Here is a 22,394-nt window from a genome sequence, read left to right as displayed (position 1 = left end):
CGATACGGACTCCCATGGGGAGCCATCAAGGCCCACTATTTTAACTGCTGCAGGACCTTCGGACGTCGCTCCTTCAGATGGGTCCGGAACGCTGTGCAGGTACCGGCTTCTGAGGGGGTTTTCAGGCCTACTCACATCACTATTTCAAAGGCAAAGGCAAAGACAAAGACTCCTACTAAGTCTAAAGTTCCAGCTCAAGCTGCTTCTGAATCCACTCCCAAGACACAAAAACAATTATTGAGGATGGCTGAAGATTTGCTTACAATGATTAGGGGTTCTCACCCCCCTCCTGAGAAAAGGCCTCGACAGGATGTTACTCTGGATTTCTCTGACCAGGCTTCTGTATCTTCTGTATCTTCTGTTTCTTCCTCTGATCAGGACTATTCCTTTCCCCCTTATGAGGATTCGGATGCTGAGGATTCTTTGCCCTCGGCCTCTCCGCCTGAGGATTTTTCTTTTGGGGAAACCTTGCATGAGATGAGGGAACATTTTCATTGGGAAGGACAGGAATATTCTGCTTCCAAAAAGAGGCTTAGAGAATTTCTTCTTCTCCCTCAGCATAGGCCTTTAGCTATCCCTCCTGTCTTGGACATTGTAGATGATGCTTTTTCTGAGGTTAATTTGAATCCTGATTCCATGCCTCCTGCTCCTTCTAAGCCTGATAGATTTTATAGGGTTCCTAACTCTCATTTATTTTTATTTAAAAACCCTTCTGCAGATCCTGAAACTATTTCTCAGGGCTCTAAGGCTGCTAAGGTTGCTACTTCTAAAAATCCTATTCCCTCTGAGAAGGATTCTCGTGCTTTAGACAGGTGGGGAAAAAGGTATATACTTCTGCTACCCTGTCTGTAAGGGCTTTAAATTGCCAGTTTCATATGTTTAAATATCAGCAATTTCTTTTGTCTGTTTTAAAGCAAAAGCTTGCTTCCCTTCCTGCTTGTGCAGAGGATAAGGAACTTCAGGATGTTTTGCATGCTACTGAACAGGTTAACAAGCATAGCTTACATTGTGGTTTTGATGCTTTGGATGCTTCCTGCAGGGCTGCTGCCTCTGGTACTGTGATTAGGAGACATGCCTGGCTTCGTGAACAAAGTTTACCTGAACAGGTTAAGGCTAAGTTATTAGATGCCCCTGTTCAACAAGATGTTCTTTTGGTTCTAAGGCTGAGGAAGTTATTAACAAGATGGAAGAAAAGGCAAAGTCCATGCAGACTGTAAAAGATTTCTTGCAAGTTCAGCCTCCTAGATTTTCCAGGAATTGGCCCTCTAAAAATTGGTCCTTTCCCACGTCTGACAGGCCTCAAAGGGGAAGATATAGACGCTCCAGAGGTCGTGGTCAAGGCCAGACCTCTTACAGATCTAGACAATGGACTGCTTCTTCACCTAGAAGGGGAGAAGACAGATCCCAATCTCAAAGAAAGCAAACTCAATGACTCTCTCGGTTGGGCTTCAGGACCCCTTTACCTGGACGCCCCTCTCGGAGGAAAACTGTCTCTTTTACAGAAATTGGACTCATATTACCCAGGACAGATGGGTATTGGACGTGATTTTAAAAGGTTACAAGTTCCACTTTCACACTTTGCCAAGGACTCACGGTTGGCCAGATCTGCCAAAACTTCATTGGTCAGAGGCCTTAACTCAAGTGGATGCTCTTCTGGCCATGAGAGCCATAGAGCCTGTTCCACTCTCGGAAATGGGAAAAGGATTTTATTCAAGGCTGTTTCTGGTTCCCAGAAAACAAAACTCATGGAGACCTATTCTGGACCTTTCTGTGTTAAACACCTTTTTGGAAATTCCAAAGTTCAAGATGCTTACTCTGCAACAGCTAATTCCAATGCTCTCTCAGGACGCCTGGATGGTGACATTGGACTTAAAGGAAGCCTATTTGCATATCTCTATCAGACAAGAACGCAGGAAATTCCTCAGGTTCAAGGCAGGTTCGAGGCACTTTCAATTCTCTGTTCTGCCCTTTGGTTTATCTACTGCGCCCAGAGTCTTCTCCAAGTGCCTGGCACCAGTAGTGGCTTACTGCAGACTTCAGGGGATCCAGATTTACCCCTATTTGGACGACTGCCTTATTCAGGCAGACAGCAAAGATCTTCTGCTTCAACATCTGGACTTTGTTCAACGTCTTCTCCTACTACTGGGATTCTCAGTGAACTTAAAAAAGTCACACTTGATCCCTTCTCAACAAATGGTATTCTTGGGAGCCCTCTTAAATACAACCTTACAAAGGGCCTACCTCACTCCAGAAAAACAAACTCAGCTGGTTTCTACTTTCAACACCTTGGCAACTCTATCTCAGCTCACTGCAAGGAAATTCCTGCAGGCTCTGGGCTACATGGCTTCCTGCATTCTGTTGATTCCAAACGCAAGGCTTCACATGAGAAAGCTTCAATGGTATCTGAAAAGTGTATGGTCACAGCATTACCACGATCTGGATATTCTGATTCCTCAGATCCCCTGCCTCCAGAAGGAGTTCCTCTGGTGGTCCAGGGCATGCACTTTAAACGAAGGAAAACCTTTTCGTCTCCCTCAACCTACTCAAATCCTAACCACGGATGCCTCAGATTATGCTTGGGGAGCACACTTTCTAGACAATTGCCAGCAGGGAACCTGGACAAAGGACCATCTTCACTGGCACATCAATCTGAAGGAAATGTTGGCAGTTCAAAATGCCCTTTTAGCCTTCAAAAACCTTTTACAACCAGGGCCTCTGCTAATTCGCACAGACAACACCACGGTCATGTGGTACATCAACAAGCAGGGGGGTTCTCATTCTTACCCCCTTTGCAGACTAGCTATGGGTTTATGGGACACAGCTCTAAATTTGAATCTGCATCTCCAGGCTCAATTCATTCCAGGGAAACAGAATCTCTTAGCAGACAGCCTGAGCAGAAACATTTCAGATCCTCACGAATGGATGCTAGACACCAACTTGTTCAACAGGATTACTGCAGTTTGGGGATGTCCCCAGATAGATCTGTTTGCATCCCATCTCAATCATCAGCTGCCTCACTTTTGCATCAGGTCCTTCCACAAAACAGCATGGAGAGTGGATGCCCTGTCCTTCAGCTGGAGAAGCCTTTCAGCATATGCCTTCCCTCCTCTTCCTCTACTGCCTCGGGTACTACTGAAGATAAAGCAGGACAAGCCCAAGTTCCTCATCTTGATTGCTCCAAATTGCCCTCGACAGTTTTGGTATCCAACCTTAAAGCTCCTGTTCTCGGGGCCTCCTTTGATTCTTCCACTGAACCCTTCGCTTCTGTCCCAGCATCAGGGTCAGTTACTACATTCCAATCTCAAGACCCTTTGCTTGGCAGCTTGGCTCTTCAAAGGAATTTGATTTCCTCTAGTCTTCCAAAACAAGTCTTGGATGTTCTTTTGGAAGCTAGACGGCCTAGCACTAGGAAATCCTATGCCTCTAAATGGAAGAGGTTTTCTATTTGGATGCAGGACCGAGGCTCTGATCCTCAGGTTCCTGATCTCTCCTCTATTTTGCTTTACCTTTCGGAACTTTTATCTAAAGGACTTTCCTTTTCTTCCATTAAGATTCATGCTTCTGCTATCTCTGCGCATTTCAGTTCTGATCCTCCTGTTTTTTCACATCCTTTGGTGAAGCAGTTCTTGAGAGGGGCTAAAAATTTGCGGCCTCCAAGGACCCCTCCTGTCCCTGCCTGGGATCTTAATTATGTTTTAGAAAAACTTACTTTGCCTCCTTTTGAGCCTGCTGCATCTTCAGATATTAAGTTTCTATCCTGGAAGACTGTTCTTTTATTAGCATTGACCTCTGCCAGAAGGGTCTCAGAGTTGCAAACTCTCATGGCTGTGGAACCATACCTTACTTTCCATCAGGACAAAGTATCCTTGAGGACCAATCCTACTTTCATGCCTAAGGTGATTTCGAAAGTGGCTTTGAATCAGACAATTCACCTTCCTACTTTCTTTCCAAATCCTCAAAATAAAGGGGAAAGGATTTTGCATTCATTAGATGTGCACAGACAGTTACGATTTTACTTGGACAAGACTAAAGATTTCAGAAAGTCTAACCAATTGTTTGTTTCCTTTGCCTCCAGTTCTCTTGGAAAACCTATTTCTAAACAAACTATTTCCAAATGGATTGCTTATGGAATCAGATTTTGTTACACTCATCATGGGAAACAGTTTCCAGGGACCATTAGAAGTCATTCTACTAGAGCAGCTGCTACTTCTACAGCTTTCCTCAGAAGAGTCCCTACCAAGGATATCTTGGAAGCTGCCACTTGGAGTTCTGTGCATACTTTTTCCAAGCACTACAATCTCCCCTTGTTTTCTAAGTCTAGGGCAGGCTTTGCCTCTGCTGTCTTGCAGGGTATTCTTGCCTCCGCTTCTTCTACCTAAAGCCTCCTCCCCTCTACACTGCTTTGGGATTCCACCCTACAGTTATGACTGCAACAGTGAAACACGAAGAACATAGTACAGTTGTGTACACCTACCATAAATGTAGATGTTCGAGTGTCTTCACTGTTGCAGTTGGGGTTTGCCTCCCTCCTATCCCTCTTTCTCTCATATTTGTGGTGTATTTGTGTTTCCTTGTTGGATTCATTTTTGATTTGTTGGGGACTTCTGACATCTAGGGCAAGAAAGGCTGGAGAAGATGGCGTCGGCTGAGGGCTATGTACCAAGGCGTACTGACGTCAGGATACTAGCTTATACAGCCGACGCCGGACCCAGACTTTGGGATTCTGGCCGACCTCGGGCTGCCTGCTGGCAGGAGCACCCTACAGTTATGACTGCAACAGTGAAGACACTCGAACATCTACATTTATGGTAGGTGTACACAACTGTACTTTTTTCTTAGCCTTTTTCCCCTTATATTAAGTTAGTTTTTTTATAAATAGTTATTGTAAAGTAGTCCATCCATTCCCTGTTGATTTCCACCCCCTTCCAAAAAACTATAGAAATTTTCCCTCGGGCCCTAGGCCCAGTCCCTCCCTTCCTAGTAGTGAGTGACTGTGTTTTGTAGGGATTTTATTAATAATTACTTTTAACTTAATTTAAGTTACTTTAATTATTTTTTAAGTGTAATCTGTGTGTGTGTGTTTGTGTGGTTACACTTTCCCCTTAGATATGTCTAAGGAATCAAAGGTCTTAGGCTTTAAGAAGTGTGACTCGTGCTGTCAGAAGATGTCTCTGACAGACGGTCACACTTCTTGTGTGTACTGCCTGGGACCTTTGCACCTGCAGGACTCATGTGCTGTTTGCCATGGCTTCAGCCCTAGAGTCCTGCAGGAGCAAAAAAATAAACTCATTTTAAGGGGTTTATTGAAGCCTGAGGGTCCCTCAACTCAATCATTGGGGAAACCCTTGACGCCTTCCAGACCTTCGGCTCCAGCCTCTGAGCCATGTTCTGGAGGTCCTAAGGCTATTCGAACATCGGCTCCGGCCGGAGCCGATGAATCTCGAATAAAAGCCCCTACCGTGTCCTCGGCTGCGGCTGGAGCCGAGGAAGACATAGCTGAGTCGGCTCCGATCAAGTTGTCGGAACCGACATCTAGAAAAAGGTCCCGATCTCCATCTATCGGCTCCGTTCATTCGGCTCCAGCATCTCCTTTGCTGTCTGAACGGAGCCATAGATCCCACTCTTCTAGGTCTTCCAGGTTATCGGACCATGACCTTCAGAGAGTAGTGAGTCGACTTCTTAAGTCTGAGGCACTAGCCCAGATGTTTCAAAGTCCGACTCAACAGTCGAGAACGATTCCCATCACTCAAAATGTTCCTCCTCTGACTCTTTTGAGTTCGGAGCTGGGGCGGCTCGGTCGGAACCGATACCTTTGCCTTCGGTTCCGTCGTCTGCTCCGATGTCTTCCTTGGAAGAACCTCTGCGCCAGACTTCCCTCGTCGGCTCCGAGGGGGCAAGTGGCATCGGACCCTTGTCCGACCCCGCTCTCCCTCTCGGTGCTTCGGCGCTGGTGAGTTCGGCTCCGACATCGACCTCGGAGCCATCACTGTCGGTGCTGGGGGAGGTTTTCAGTTTTTCAGAATGGAGACCTCCGGCTCTGCCTGACGGAGGTGCCTTCGAGGTCATGAGGAGCGTGTTAGAACCAGGTTCAACTCCACAGTCGGCTCCTTCTGCCCTTCCCCCCATGGTGCCTTCGGTGATTTCTACTCACTCTCTCATCCCCGACCGTAGAGAGCCAGCTCCTCAAGTTTCCCCAGTGGGGATCTCCTCCTCTTCCGAGGCCTCTCCTGATCCTGTAGGAGAGCCCCCTAGGAAGAGGCAGTGCAAGAGGAAGCACATTGACTCCCCTGAGTCTGTCACCTCTGACACTGATTTAGAGGATTCTGAAGGTTCCCCTCGTTCCCCCTCTGAAGATGTCTCCTTTGTAGACATCCTTGAAATCTTAAAACAGAGGGGGAATTGGCCAGCCCTCAACCCTTCAGAGGATGAATCAGTGTATCTTGAGGCATTTGGCTCTCGCCCTTCCACCTCCTGGGTGTCCCCTCCATTTGACCCCCTTATGCAAGTGGTGGCAAAGAAGGCTTGGGCGGCTCCTGATTCAGTGGAACCCACCCCCAGGAGACCATCAAAATTCATTACGGCCCCCAAGGACAAAGAATTTTTGACCAAAGGCGTCTCTGTTGATGCTATGGTGGTGGCTGTGGCCACCAAGAAGGAGTTAGCTGATCCTTCGGTGCCTGTCCATCCTCCTAACAGAGTCTAGGTCAATGGACAGGTACGGGAAGCGGATGTTCTCGTCAGCGACCTTTACTATGAGATCACTGAATTACCTGTGTCATTTCACTCGTCTTCAGAGGGATTTGCTCAAGGAAGCGAGTGAAATGTTGAAGGACCCAACAGCTGCGGGCTTTCTGGATAGGATGAACTCTCAGCTGGCAACCCTTAATTCTATAACTCCTCCATGTACCTCCTTTCATATGCGGCGGATGGAGCAAGTAGAGTAGCAGGTACAGGTGTAGCCTTGTGTAGATACGCCTGGATGCGGCTATGTAACTTTGCCGACCCTTTCAAGGCATCCTTCACTAATTGCCCCTTTGATGGATCATCCCTCTTTGGTCCTCAAGTGAAGGAAACCCTGACTAGGTGCGAGACTGATGGCAAAACTCTCTCTGCCGTTGGAGTCCATTTTTCTACTCCTTCTAGACCTTACCCCAAAGGCCAGAAGGGGGGAAAGATGTGGTTCCGCAAACAATCTCAAGGAGATTTGCCTGACGCACAGAGTCGATTCCCCTCTAGAGGCAGAGGGGAGAAGAATAATGGTAGATGCCGTCCTAGAGGCAGAGGGGGCCTGCAGAATCAGGGCAGTCGAGAATCCTTTTCCGACAAGCCCTTTCAGCATCTCTGAGGTGTTGCCAGACTGTCCACCTTCGGAGGCAGTCGGGGGAAGGTTGTCACTGTACCCAGAAGCCTGTCTATCCCTAACTCAAGACAAGTGGGTACAGTCTATCATTTCCGAAGGCTACAGAATCCCTTTCCTTTTCATTCCGAAGCAATCCAAAAAATCCCTTCCAGACGTTCCACCCAGTCAAAGGGAGCAAGCAGCTTTAGAAATTTCAAAGCTGCTCGCAAAAAGAGCCATTCAACCAGTTCCAGCAGACCAAACAGGATCCGGAATCTACTCCAAATTCTTTTTGGTTCCAAAGAAAACAGGGGACTGGAGACCCATTCTGGATCTCAGCAACTTGAACAACTTTGTCAAGAAAACAAAGTTCCGGATGGTCACGCTGCAGTCCATTCTACCCCTTTTGGGGCGGGACAACTGGATGTGCTCGATAGATCTCCAGGACGCATACTATCACATCAGAATGAGTCGACGCTCCAGGAGGTTTCTCCACTTCAGGCTGGGAACCAGTCATTTTCAATTCAGAGCCCTGCCCTTTGGTCTCACTACAGCCCCCCGAGTGTTTACCAAATGCATGGCAGTGGTAGCCTCTCATCTGAGACGACAAGGATTCCAGGTGTTTCCTTATTTAGACGACTGGCTCCTTACAGCCCCCACCAAGCATCTTTTACTTCTCGCCAGAGACTACACCTTTCACACATGTCAGGCACTAGGCATTTCAATAAACTACGAAAAGTCTGTCTTATTGCCTTGTCGTGTTATTACCTTCATAGGCGCAAATCTAGACACAGTCAATATGTCAGCCAGACTCACAGAGCAGAGAATAGCAGACATACACAGGCAGGTCTCTCTTGTCTTACAGAGCAACAAAGTCAAAGCCAGACTGATCCTGAAAGTCTTAGGAATTATGGTGGCGGACATCCCCCTTCTACCATTAGCTCGCTTCCATATGAGAATTTTACAATGGATGCTTTTCACACAATGGTCTTACCAAAGACTTCCAATGTCCCATCCTATTCGGATAACTCAATCGTGCAAGAATCACCTCTCTTGGTGGATCACATCTCCCCAGCTCCTCCTAGGGAGACCTTTCGTCCCTCCCCCTCCGGTTGCTACAGTGACAACGGACGCCTCCCTGATCGGGTGGGGGGGGCATTACCAGGGCAGGACAGTCCAGGGCATGTGGCAACCATTCGAGTGTCACTTGCACATAAACGTCCTAGAGATGAGAGTAGTGCTTCTAGCGTTGCAAGCTTTACAAGACTCTCTTCCCAAGGGAACTATAGCAATTCAGACAGACGACATGTCTGTAGTGTGGTACATCAACAAACAAGGCGGAACCAGATCTTACCCCCTATGTCGAGAGGCACTCAGACTGTGGCAATGTCCGATTTCTTCTCAGCGATTTCTGTTAGCAACGCACATCCCCGGGAAGTCCAATGTGATTGCAGACAAATTGAGCAGAGCTATTCTCATGCCTCACGAGTGGTCTCTGAAGAATTCAGTGTTGGAGAAAGTTTTTCGAAAGTGGGGCCGGCCTTGCTGCGACCTTTTCGCTACTCCCCAAAACAGCAAGTGCGACAATTTTTTCACCCTCTTTCCCCAACCAGGCCACCCCAGCAGAGACGCTCTAGTGCACATTTGGCCCCGGGGACTTCTGTATGCTTTTCCTCCCTTCCCACTGATATCTCAGCTGATACAGAAAGCCATCGCTCAGGAAGCTTCCATGATCCTCATTGCCCCTTACTGGCCTCGACAGGTTTGGTTCCCATTTCTCCACCGTTATCTGTTGGAGCAACCTTGGCATCTGGACCCAGTTCCAGACCTCTTGACCTATCAGTCGGGTCAGTTGTAACACTCCCTTCCTTCTCTGAACCTCAGAGCATGGTTCCTCCAATTCCAACTTTAGCCACGCTTCCTCTGATATCTCACTCAGAGATATTTTGATAGCCTCTCATAAATCTTCCACTCAGAAGATTTATCATAACAAGTGGAAACGTTTTTCCTATTGGGCGCAGTCAAAGAATATAGATCCTTTCACTGCTTCCATTCAATCAGTTCTAGACTTTCTAGCCGAACTTTTCCACTCAGGTTCGTCTCCATCTACCCTTAGAGTTCAATTGGCAGCAATTTCGAACTTTCATGTTGGAGTCTCAGAGTCCTCCATTATGTCTCACAAACTCTGCAAAGCCTTTTTAAAGGGAGTTTTTCTCCTCAAACCACCCATCAGAGATCCTCATCCCCAATGGGATCTCAACTTGGTTCTGACGTCCTTAATTCTTTCCCCCTTTGAACCTGCGGCTTCATGTTCAATAAAGTTACATGTTAAGTTGTCAATCTCGCCTTCATTCTTGCTTGATGGGTTCGGAGCCGATCCTCGGCTCCGACTCGGCACTTGCTAAGCTCGAGAGTCACTTTTACCAGCTCGAGGCAGCCCCATATCCCATGATGCAAGGCGGTAAGTACCCAGATCTCGTTTGCCGCTTCGCTGATGAGGTCCTCCTTTTACCAGCTCCTGGTAAGTGATTTGCTACTTTGCTATTTTAGCCCCTTTTAACAAAAAAACCCTTAATTGTTAGTTTTATATCAGTTTTAAACCTTTTCTGACAGAAAATTCTCTGTCTCCTCTTACTTTTTTAGTCAGACTTTCACCCATCCCATCCCCCCCCCCCCTGTTAGGGTGTGTGTGTGTGTTTACTAGTTATACCTTTTGGTATATTTAATTTAATTTCTTTGACTGGTGTGTGTGTCTGTGGGTTTTTACACCATGTCTAAAGAAAGGGTCTCAGGCTTTAAGAAGTGTGACTCATGCTGTCAGAAAATGTCTCTGACAGACGGTCACACTTCTTGCCTGTACTGTCTGGGGCCTCTTCACCTGCAGGACTCCTGTGCTATATGTCATTTTTTCAGCCAGAGAGTCCTGCAGGAAAGAAGAAATAAGCTGATTTTGAGGGGCCTTCTTAAGCCGGAGGGCTCTCCGGCTAAGTCGGCTCCATCCAAGACTTCTAAGTCTTCCAAGGCCCAGGCTTCTGTGTCCAAGCCTGCGGCCTCGGCTCCGACTCATTCAGAGTCGAGATCGGCTCCGGCTGGAGCCGATTCTGGGTTAACTAAACCTTCGGCACCGATGGCTATCGGTGCCGATTCTGGTTCGACCACTTCGGTGTCGGCTCCGATCGGTTCCGACCACCATGTGGCTCAGGCATCGGTGTCGGCTCCGACACCGTTACTTTTGTGGCTGTATCGGCTCCGGCTGGAGCCGATGCATCGTAGCTACCTGTCGGCTCCGATAAGTTGTCGGCTCCGACAGGTTCAATAGTTTCATCGGTTCCGATGGCTCCTTCGAGGAAGAGGTCTAGGTCTCCTTCCTTGGAGCCGATACTTTCGGCTCGGCTTCACCTCTCCTCTCGGAACGGAGCCATCGGAGCCGATCTTCAAGGTCATCCAGGCTTTCTGACCATGATTTAGAGAGAGTGGTCAGTAGATTACTTAAGTCACAGGCACTGGCCCAAATGTTACATAGTCCGTCTCAACAGACGGCTATTGGTCCACACTCCATTGCAGTTCCTCCTTCAACTCTACCCCAGAGCTTGGAGTTGGAGTCTTCGGGAATGGTTACTGCTACGGCTGAGGGACAGATACCCCCTTCTGTTCCTTCAGCCTCTACTCTTATCTCCTCTTCGAGACCTTCCTTAGAGGGATTCGGTGGCCGGGCTTCCATGGTCTCCTCCGAGGGGGTGAGTGGCATCGGACCCTTGTCCGAACCCGCTCTTCCCCTTGGAGCCTCGGCCTTGGTGAGCTCTGCTCCGACATCTGCCTCGGAGACTTCCCTTTCGGTGGTCCCTGGAGTTCCTAGCTCTTCGGAACGGGTTCTCTCGGACCTTCCTGGGAGGGGAGCATTCGAGGTGATGAAGAGTGTGCTGGCCACTGGTATCAGCCAGCAGTCTGTTCCCTTAGCTCCTCCCTCTATAGTGCCTGTTGACATCTCTGCCACTTCTCTTGCTACAGGACCCAGAGATCCTCCGCCTCAGGTTTCCCCATTGGGAATATCCCCCTCTTCCGAGGATTCTCCTGATGTTTCGGGAGATCCTCCTGGGAAGAGGACCTGTAAGAGGAAACATGTAGACTCCCCCGAGTCTATCACTTCAGATACTGACTTAGATGAGTCAGAGGGATCCCCAAGATCCCCCTCTGAGGATGTCTCCTTCTCAGACATCCTAGAACTCCTTAGACAGAGGGGAAACTGGCCCACCAATAATCCCTCTGAGGATGAGTCAGTATACCTAGAGGCGTTTGGATCTCGGCCCTCCACCTCCTGGGTGTCTCCGCCTTTCGACCCCCTTATGCAGGTTATTGCCCGAAAGGCGTGGGCTGCTCCTGACTCTGTAGAGCCAGTCCCTAGGAGGCCTTAATTCCTCACTAAGGGTGTCCCCGCTGATGCCATGGTGGTGGCTGCTGCCACCAAGAAGGAACTTGCAGATCCTTCCGTACCCGTCCATCCTCCTAATAAGGACTCTAGGACCATGGATAGGTACGGTAAGCGGATGTTTTCCTCAGCGACCTTTGCTATGCGTTCGCTGAATTACCTATGTCACTTCACCAGACTCCAAAGGGATATCCTTAAGGAGCTAGGTGATGTTGTACAGGATCCTACAGCTGCAGGGGCTCAGGAAAAAATTGCTTTGCAGCTAGGAACCCTGAATTCCATTGCAAACTCCTCCATGCGGCTAATATCATATGCTGCTGATGGAGCGAGTAGGGCGGCAGGTACAGGTGTGGCTCTTAGACGCCAAGCCTGGATGCGGCTATGTGACTTTGCAGATCCCTTTAAGGCGTCCTTCACAAATTCTCCCTTTGATGGGTCAGCTTTGTTTGGCCCTCAAGTGAAGGAAACTTTGACCAGGTGTGAGCAGGACGGCAAGACTCTTTCTGCCGTAGGAGTCCGTTTTCCACCCCTTCTAGACCTTACCCCAAAGGACAGAAAGGTGGCAAAATGTGGTTCATAAATCCCAAGGAGTCACGCCGGATTCACGTGGTCAGTTTACCCCTAGAGGTAGAGGGGGCAACAACAACAGACACCGCACTAGAGGCAGAGGGGTCCAAAACCAGGGAAACAGAGAGCCTCTCTCTGACAAGCCCTTTCAGCATCCCTGAGATGTTGCCCGGCTGTCCCTCCTTGGAGGCAGTCGGGGGAAGATTATCACTGTACCCAGAAGCCTGGCACTCCCTCACTCAAGACAGATGGGTACAGTCGATCATATCCAAGGGTTACATAATTCCTTTCGAGGAAAGTCCTTTCTACCCCTCAAATTCCCTTCCAGATGTACCACCCGGTCTAAGGGAAATTGCAGAGTTAGAAGTCTCAAAACTACTGCAAAAAAGAGCCATTCAGCCAGTTACAACAGACCATTCAGAGCCCGGAATCTACTCAAGGTTCTTTTTGGTCCCCAAAAAGACGGGAGACTGGAGACCAATATTGGATCTCAGCAGGCTCAACAAGTCTGTGAGGAAGACAAGATTCCGAATGGTCACTCTTCAGTCAATTCTGCCCTTCTTACAGAAGGACAACTGGATGTGCTCAATAGATCTTCAGGATGCGTACTATCACATCAAAATTCACAGACGCTCCAGGAGATTTCTCCGCTTTCGGCTGGGGTCCAGTCATTTCCAGTTCAGAGCCCTGCCCTTTGGTCTCACTACAGCGCCCAGAGTGTCCACCAAATGCATGGCAGTGGTCACGGCTCACCTGAGACGCCAAGGATTCCAGGTGTTTCCGTATCTCGACGACTGGCTCCTTTCAGCCACCACCAGGCATCAGCTTATTCAAGCCAGGGATTACACAATAAAGCTTTGTACTCTTTTGGGCATCTCGATCAACTTCAAAAGTCATCCTTATCGCCCTGCCAGTCTATTACTTTCATAGGCAAACTTAAACACTGTTCGGATGTCAGCTACCCTTACAGATCAAAGAGTTTCAGACATTCAAAGTCATGTCAGGATCATTCTAGCCAACAAGAAAGTACAGGCCAGAATGGTTCTAAAGGTATTAGGCCTCATGGCTGCGGCCATTACTCTTCTTCCCTGGCTCGCTTCTACATGCCTTCTTCAGTGGATGCTGTTCACACAGTGGTCGTACCAACAACTTCCAATGCGTCACCAGATTCTGGTGACACAGACTTGCAAAGATCATCTTGCTTGGTGGATCACATCTCCCCAGGTTCACCAAGGCAGACACTTTGTACCCCCATCCCCGGTAGCCACTGTCACCACGGATGCCTCCCTGATCGGGTGGGGGGTCATTATCAGGGCAGGATGGTTCATGGGACGTGGCAGCCGTTCGAGAACCACCTGCACATAAATGTCCTGGAGATGAGAGCAGTGCTTTTAACGTTGCAAGCCCTCAACGACTTTCTTCCTGTAGGGACAATTGCAGTCCACACAGACAACATGTCTGTAGTTTGGTATATCAACAAACAGGGCGGAACCAAGTCCTACCCCTTGTGTCGAGAAGCTCAGACTATGGCAATGGGCAATCTCCTCTCATCGGTTTCTGGTAGCAACGCATATCCCTGGGAAAACCAACATTGTAGCGGACAGATTGAGCAGAGCTATTCTCATGCCTCATGAGTGGTCTCTCAAGCAATCTATAGCGGAAGAGATTTTTCTGGAATGGGGTCGTCCATGTTGCGATCTTTTTGCTACTCCCCAAAACAGCAAATGCCCAGACTTCTTCTCTCTCTTCCTCTTCCAGGCCATCCCCAGAGACGCTCTGACCCAGGATTGGCCCCAGGGACTTCTTTATGCCTTTCCTCCATTTCCTCTGATCCCTCAAGTTATCCAGAAAGCAACCGTTTTGAGAGCCAAATTGATTCTCATTGCTCCTTACTGGCCTCGACAAGTTTGGTTCCGTTCCTCCATCGTCACCTTTTGGTGCAGCCGTGGCATCTGGACCCAGTGCCAGATCTTCTGATTCACCAGTCCGGTCAGCTGCACCGGTCTATCCCTTCTCTCAACCTCACAGCATGGTTGCTCCACTTCCTTCCTTAGCCAGGCTTCCTTTGATCTCTAACCCTGTTAGAGACATCATAGTAACTTCTTTAAAATCCTCTACCAGGAGGATTTATGCAAGCAAATGGAAACGTTTCTCTTATTGGGCTAATGCCAAGAATATTGATCCTTTCACTGCCCCTGTTCAGGCAGTCCTGGACTTCTTAGCAGAGATTTTTCATGCAGGCTCCTCTTCTTCCACAGTCAGAGTTCAATTGGCTGCTATCTCGAACTTTCATGTCGGGATTGCAGATCACAATATTATGTCCCATAGGCTTTGTAGGACCTTCTTGAAAGGAATTTTCCTGCTAAAGCCTCCAATCAGGAATCCTCCTCCTCAATGGGATCTAAATTTAGTGCTGACATCCTTGATTCTTCCCCGCTTCGAGCCAGCTGTTTCTTGCTCCCTAAAATTTCTTTCTTGGAAAACTTTATTCCTAGTAGCTATTACATCGGCCAGGAGGGTGTCTGAACTTCATGCTCTATCGGTTCGACCCCCCTATTTGGTTTTTCACAAAGACAGAGTATCATTGAGAACTAATCCGACCTTTTTGCCTAAGGTCGCCTCAAAGACCAATTTGAATCAATCCATTGATCTCCCTGTATTTTTCCCAAACTATTCAGACAGAGCCGAACAAAAACTACATTATCTTGATGTCCACCGCCAACTCAGATATTATTTGGACAGAACTAAAAAATTTAGGAAATCTGATCAACTTTTTGTTTCCTATGCGGATAACAAGAAAGGCCTTCCTGTCTCTAAAGTGACCTTGTCTAGATGGCTTTCTTCGGTCATCTCTGAAATTTGTCTGCTCAGGGGAAAACAGCTGTGCTCAAAACCTAAAGCACATTCAACTAGGAGTTTAGCTACTTCTACAGCCTTTCAAGCTAGACTTCCTTTAGACACTATTTGTGCAGCAGCCACTTGGGCCACTCCTCATACTTTTGTTTCCCATTACAAATTGGACTTGGCCTCCAGGGATAGAGCCAGTTTTGGCTCTACAGTCCTCAAGAGTCTGTTCCATTGAGCCACCCAGGATAGAGGTGCTAGGGACGCGGTCCCATCAAGCAAGAATGAAGGCGAGATTGACAACTTAACATTAAGAAGTTATGTACCTACCAATAACGTTCCATGTTAGTTGTCTTCTCTCGCCTTCTTTCTTGCGACCCTCCCTCCTTCCCCCGAGCCTGGACAGACCTTGTTTCTCTAAGGAGTTATTATGCTGAAGACCATTCAGTCCTGGTCTTTCTTACATCCTGTAGGCTTTCTTTCTTTCTTTCTTCCTTTGGGAAGTGTTTTATGCTTGGTGCTACTGCCCTTTGTCATCAAACGAGATCTGGGTACTTACCGCCTTGCATCATGGGATATGGGGCTGCCTCGAGCTGGTAAAAGTGACTCTCGAGCTTAGCAAGTGCCGAGTCGGAGCCGAGGATCGGCTCCGAACCCATCAAGCAAGAAAGAAGGCGAGAGAAGACAACTAACATGGAACATTATGGTAGGTACATAACTTCTTATTTCTTGGAAAACACTCTTTTTAGTAGCTATCACTTCAGCTAGAAGAGTCTCTGAACTCCATGCTCTGTGTTGTCGACCCCCTTATCTTGTATTTCATAAGGATAGGGTGTCCTTACGTACTAACCCGTCTTTTTTGCCCAAGGTAGCTTCACTGGCAAATTTGAATCAAACCATTGAGCTTCCTGTTTTCTTCCCAAATTATTCTAATAGGTCAGAACAAAAGTTACACTGTTTAGATGTTCATCGCCAACTTGGGTACTATTTAGACAGGACCAAACAATTCAGGAAATCTGACCAACTGTTTCTTATGCAGAAGGTAGAATGGGCCTTTCAGTTTCTAAAGTGTCTCTCTCTAGATGGCTTACTTCGTTGATTACCCTAGTATATGAGATAAGACATCAACAGTTGCCATCCAAACCCAGGGCTCATTCAACCAGAGCTTTAGCCACTTCTATAGCTTTCCAAGATAGGTTGCCTATTGATTTGATTTGTTCTGCAGATACTTGGGCTTCTCCCCATACCTTCATTTCTCATTATAAGTTGGACTTGGCCTCTAGAGACCGAGCCAACTTTGGTTCCACTGTACTCAAGAGTCTGTTCCGATAGGCCACCCGGGACAAGGTGCTAGGGACGCGGTCCCATCCAGCAAGAATGAAGGCGAGATTGACAACTTAACATTTAGAAGTTATGTACCTACCATAACGTTCCATGTTAGTTGTCTTCTCGCCTTCTTTCTTGCGTCCCACCCTCTTTCCCCCTAGCCAGGACAGACCTAGAGGAGTTTTTCTTTGTTCCTTATGGAATTTTCTTGCTGGCCTTAGCTTTCAAACGAGATCTGAGGAGTTACCGCCTAGCATTGTGGGATATAGGGGAGCCTCGAGCCGGTGGAACTAGCTCTCGAGCTTTTAGAGTGTCCGAGTCGGAGCCGAGGATCGGCTCCGAACCCATCCAGCAAGAAAGAAGGCGAGAAGAAGACAACTAACATGGAACGTTATGGTAGGTACATAACTTCTAAGTCTTACCCCCCCCCCCAAAAAAAAGCGAATAGATAAAGTCTTACCCCCCCCCAAAAAAAATGCAGGACAATAGGGGAAGGAAGGGTAGAAATCAAATGCCATCACAGAAGTATCGGACAGAGAAATCTATAAGGGAGTTAAGACAAGAAGTGTCATTGTTAAAAAGACTATAGAAGAGGAAACAGATCAACAAAAATACTTAGAACGATAGACGTGATAAAAGCAATGCACAGTATCAGAACAGACAGGGATCTACTGTACACTATTGCAAATAATAAATTAAATATATCAGCACAGGCAGAAACGCTTAGATTTGGTCATGGATAAAATTTGTCTCCAAGAAAACAAAGTGTAAAGACTTATCTTCTTTTTATGGATGATTTAAAACTGTATAATTCATCAGATGAGGAGCTGAAAGCACAACTGCAAGTGGTCAAATTTTTCTCAAGATGATGATATGAGAATGTCACTCGGTCTTGATAAATGTGTAAAAGCAACATTTAAAGCAGGAAGACTGCAGCACCAAGAAAATATCAGTCTGGGATGGGAATGTAATATAAAGGAACTTGAGCTAGAGGGGGTGTATAAATATTTGGAAACTGATGAAGAATCAACAATAAAACTTGAACAAATATGAACAAACCTCAGTAAGGAATATTTTAGAAGACAGAAATTAATGCTAAAAACAGCCCTGACATCTAGAAAAAAAAGTTCAAGCTATAAACCCATTTGCATTTCTTGTTTTAACTTGCAGTTTAGGGTGATTGGCCCCAAGAGGTATCGGATCAGTTAAACAAGAAAAATGTGTCCTGCTTATTAAATGATATATAAAAATCAGTCTCTACCAAAACTATATATTCCCCATTCTGAAGGAGGTATGGGCCTCCTTGAAACTGATTACATGTATAGATATGCAATCATAGGACTGCATAAATATCTGCTGGCATCACCAGATCCAAACATGGTGAAAGTTTTAAAACATAAGGAGAGCAAGTCTATGATGACTTTCCTGCTTAGTTTAGCAGAACGCATATCAGTCTCAAGTGGAAATGAGAATCAAACCAGAAGTAGATAAAAACCAGGCAGCAACTGAATGTGCTGAAAAACAAAAGAAAGAATATAAGGTGAAGGACCAGATGAGAAGCAAGTAATATGAAAAACGCCTAAATATAGTTGCAAGTACACAAAATTTCTACAACAACCTCATGTCGATCATGATTTGACACAGGAATAGTTAGAGGTGAATTTAAACCAAAAGATGAAAGGTTAATATTGGTGGCCCAGGATAGTGGACTATGTACAAGTTGATGTACAAAGTCCATTGTGCATGTTGCAGACACAGATAAATGCAGGTTCTGTAAAACAGAACTGGAAACTATTGCACATCTTGTTGCTGAGTGTGTTACACCAGTGATAGAGGGCCTGTTTACTGAAAGGCATAATAATGTGGCAAGACTGTTTCACTGGGTATTGTGGAAACATTATAATATTGAAGTAGCTGGAAAACACTGGAAACATGAGCCCCAAAGCATCATAGAAAATTATGAAGTTTATATTAACATGGGATCACCCATTATCAACAGTTCAAAAAAATATATGCAAGAAAAGCAGTTATAGTAGTCCATGAAAAGAAGACAAAAAAGTAGCATTGATCAATGAAATTGCTATGCGCAGTGGTTACAGTGTCTTATGTACAGAGAAAAACAAAATCATAAAATACCAGGATTTGCAGGCAGAAATGAGGATGATGTGGAAGAAGGATTCCCAGATAGTTCCAATAGTAGTAAGAGCAATGGGTCTCCTAAAAATAATTTACAGTCGTATTTTGAGATGCTACCGATGCATATAACTCCATATGAATTGCAGAAGTAATCAGTTCTGGGAACATTGCGGTTGCTGAGAAGAGCACTTTTAGCTAATACCAAAGACTGAAGCAGTATTAATTTCACAAACTTTAATCATACTTTAGGGAAGCGGTCCATTCCTGTAATGATATTAGAAACCCAAAAGGATTTGAAAATTAAATTTATATCAAGAGTTTACTGAGGAGGCTAAGTTACATTTGATTACAGTTATTATGTAGTACATATGAGGATACAGAGGAGACTATGTTATATGTCATTATACTTTTGTATAGAACAGCAAATGTTATGGAGGAGGCTGTGTTACGTATTATACACCTTATATTGTGAATTAGAGGTTATGGTGGGGACTATATTACATGTCATTGTTTTACACTGAGTTATGACTGGATTTGGCTATATGCCATTTTGTTAATCGGGGGCAATTTTCACCGACAACAAATATATTATCTATTTGAGATTCAATATTTTAAACTGTATACCATGCATTAATGCTGAATGTTGTTTTATAGGCATAAGTCAGGCAATCCACACTGGCATGCTGTTTGAAAAACTAAAACAGATGCATCGGGTATAGTTATTTTAGATGGATAAAACTTGGCTGGATAGTATAACTTGAAATACAGTCAGTGTTGCTATGGATATTTTGGGCTTTGACGGTAACTTCTTCACAGTTGTCTTTGTCAAATGCTTATTTAATTTTGGTATTCATGACTTCAGAATTCAGTTATGTCAATGTGGCCATGTTTGATTAGGAGGACAGGTGGATGAACATGGACTATAGCAGGCAAAACCAGCTTGCTCATTCTGAGGAAAGGAGGGATGTGGCCTGGATTCTATGTTAGTAATGTCTTTTGGTGGGTAGGTAGGTAGGTGATTGCTTGTGGACTCACACTTTTAAGAGATGCATGTGCCACTGAGACAAGTGTTATAGGGAGTTGGATCATAAATATCATTCCCTGCTCAAGCAGCCATTTCTGGCTACCTGTGGGGGAGGGATTAGGAGTGCTGCGGCAAAGGACCTGCACTGTATTGGTAGAATGGCCTGCTTTGTAATGCCTGATTTATACCTCCTGGGGAACACATTGCATAACCAGGCCCTCAAATTGAAACAAATGACTTAGAGAACCATTGTAGAGCTTGGGAATGTTTGGCTCTCAGCCCTGGAGGAACAAATGAGCTGATGGGATGCATGTAAAGTAGCCTATTGGACAATGTCCCATAAAGGAAAGTTTGCATGTCTGCAACATATTACAAGTTGGGACAAACAATGCAAAGGTTCTAAATTATGACTGGAGAAAACAAGCAAGTTAAGACATAAATTCCATTAAATCAGTTCTTATATCAATGGTAATAAAAACACTTAAGAGAATTTGTGTATTACTTGATTTGGAAATTGTTGGAAGCAGCAGGTTATAAAGACTTCAGCTTCAAGCTACATTAAGGTGCTTTTACACAAAAAATCTAAACACAAAGATTGTAATGTTAAACATAATGCAAAAATCAAATAATAAAAATGGAAATATTAATACAAGTAAAGATAAAATATTGTATGAAACATGAAATGTAAAACAAATGATTTTACACAAAACAGATACAAAAACTGACCATTATACATAATGCAAAAATCAAATCATCAAAATAAATACAGTTAAAGACAAGAATATTGCATAAAACATATAATAAATGTAAACGAGGGTAAAAATATCACATGCAATGTATCCATTGGAGAGTCAAAGCCAATTATACCACTGAAATAAGTAAATCATAAAAAAACAGGTCAAACAAGTCAAGAAATCACCATATCAGCAGGTGCTTAGGCAGTATAAATAAATAAATATGAGCTCCCACTCTGAAATGTAAGCTCAAAGATGCAAGCCTTTTATGTACTGTAGCAGATGAAGTACAGTCTGTAAACTACTATTGAACGAAGTTCCATCTCTGCAAGTCCTAATAAACAAACTAAAGAAAGCCCAGTGCTTCTAAATGCCCTGTTGAACCACTGGCAACCCCCGGTAAGCATAGCATTAAGCCTGGGGTGGACAGTATGGCAAAGGTAGAATCCAAGTCATTAAAGGACAGGTAAACCAACATTATTACTTTAAAGCTTGTATGTAAGCAGACATGGAAACAGAGGTGGCTGTACATCACAGGAAAATATGTTGGTAATAAGAGGTGCTAAGGGAAACTTTTAGGTGTGGATTTCTGATCAAACTGCAAGTGTTCAGTCTCAGAGTCAGAAAGCCCTAGGTAGAGGGCATTCTGTTAGTCAAGGTGAGAGAGTAAAGCATGAATTACTGCTATGAGATTAGCCATATAAATGAGGTTTATGATCCTGGAAATATTTTATAGATGGAAAAAGTTAGATTTTACCTATATGTGTGATTTCTAAATTTTAGCCTGATATCAGGGGTCATCCTAAGTTACAGAGCTTGCTGATAGTCTCTGGCTTACAATTGATACCCTGTAAAGCAAAGAAAATGTAGTAGTATTGATTTTTCAAAGAATTTTTTTTTTATGTGAAGAGTCTTCTTATTAAAATTATTTTCATACTATATACTATATTTTTTTCTTATTTTTCTGGTTCTGAATAAGTTTATGAAGGTACAGTTACACCATGCTATCTATCATTGCCATTTAATTCCATTCTTTCTTGAGGCTGTGGTGAATGTATTCATTGGTGAATACTGATAACACAGCAAACACGAAATTGAAAGTTTAACAAGAAAAATGACACAACATCTATTCAATCATTACAGATTGCTGTATCTGACAAATATACATTAGTGTCATGGAAGTTAACTTGTTTATTTTTTAAGAAGTGTATTTTTCATTGACCTGTTACCCAGCTTGATTAGTTCCAGCCATTTATTTTTCTTTAAATATTTCTTATAATTAGATAAATTAGGTAAAGAGATAACTTTACATTGCTGAACAGGACAGGTAATTCACTGTTATGCAGTATATTGTGGTTACGTATGAAAGGTGAGGCATAGGGGGGTTTGTAGGCATACTATGAGACCATTTGGAGTACAGCTGCCCTTCATGACTGTATTAATACACTGAATTTTGATTTTGCGAGATAACATTTTATTAATTTTTAATGCTACTTTTGCATGTATGTTTGTACCACAAACTTGAAATAATTTTTAATGGTATGTAAAAATTTGAGATATTTTCAGTTTGAATAAATTGAACAATGCAGTAGTAATGAGACTTTATGACCATAAATATCTATTTTCTTTGTAGCACCTGCAGCTATGGAAACTTAACGTGCCAACCTGTCATTTTCTTAAATATTGGAGGTAAGACCTATTTTACATTTTTATGTAGCTGTTTCATTTGTAGGTTAGCTTTTCCAATAGACTGTTTTTAACAGCTATGTAAGCCACAGTGGTGCAGCGGTAGCATTATCGCCTCACAGCAAGAGGTTCTCCCATTCGATTCTCGGCTGGAGCGCCTTGTGTGTGGAGTCTGCATGTCCTCCCCTGCGGTCGAGTGGCGTTCGAAAGACATGCGTGAATGGATGTGCCTTTGTTGAAGGTTGGGCGTCGGGCTGGCACCTCGGCAACATACAAATCGGCTGCCAATCATTAGAGTTCCACTGTGGCGAC

The 22,394-nt window shown here is 45.0% G+C and overlaps 1 protein-coding gene across 1 annotated transcript in view; it reads left to right on the top strand.

The window, feature by feature from the left end:
* The window catches only part of LOC122791455 (mucin-6-like), a 1,068,266-nt gene that overhangs the window by 724,335 nt on the left and 321,537 nt on the right, over positions 1–22,394 (top strand). Inside the window, exon 18 of the mRNA XM_044059200.1 lies at positions 22,030–22,085. Coding sequence (XP_043915135.1) covers positions 22,030–22,085 — 56 coding nt within the window. The remainder of the gene's footprint in view (positions 1–22,029; positions 22,086–22,394) is intronic.

The sequence above is a fragment of the Protopterus annectens genome, chromosome 17.part0 (assembly GCF_019279795.1).
Source record: "Protopterus annectens isolate FY-2018-M chromosome 17.part0, PAN1.0, whole genome shotgun sequence".
In the NCBI taxonomy this organism is placed as follows: domain Eukaryota; kingdom Metazoa; phylum Chordata; order Ceratodontiformes; family Protopteridae; genus Protopterus; species Protopterus annectens.
Note: the sequence above shows the minus strand (reverse complement) of the source record. Positions and strands in the feature narration are given on the sequence as shown.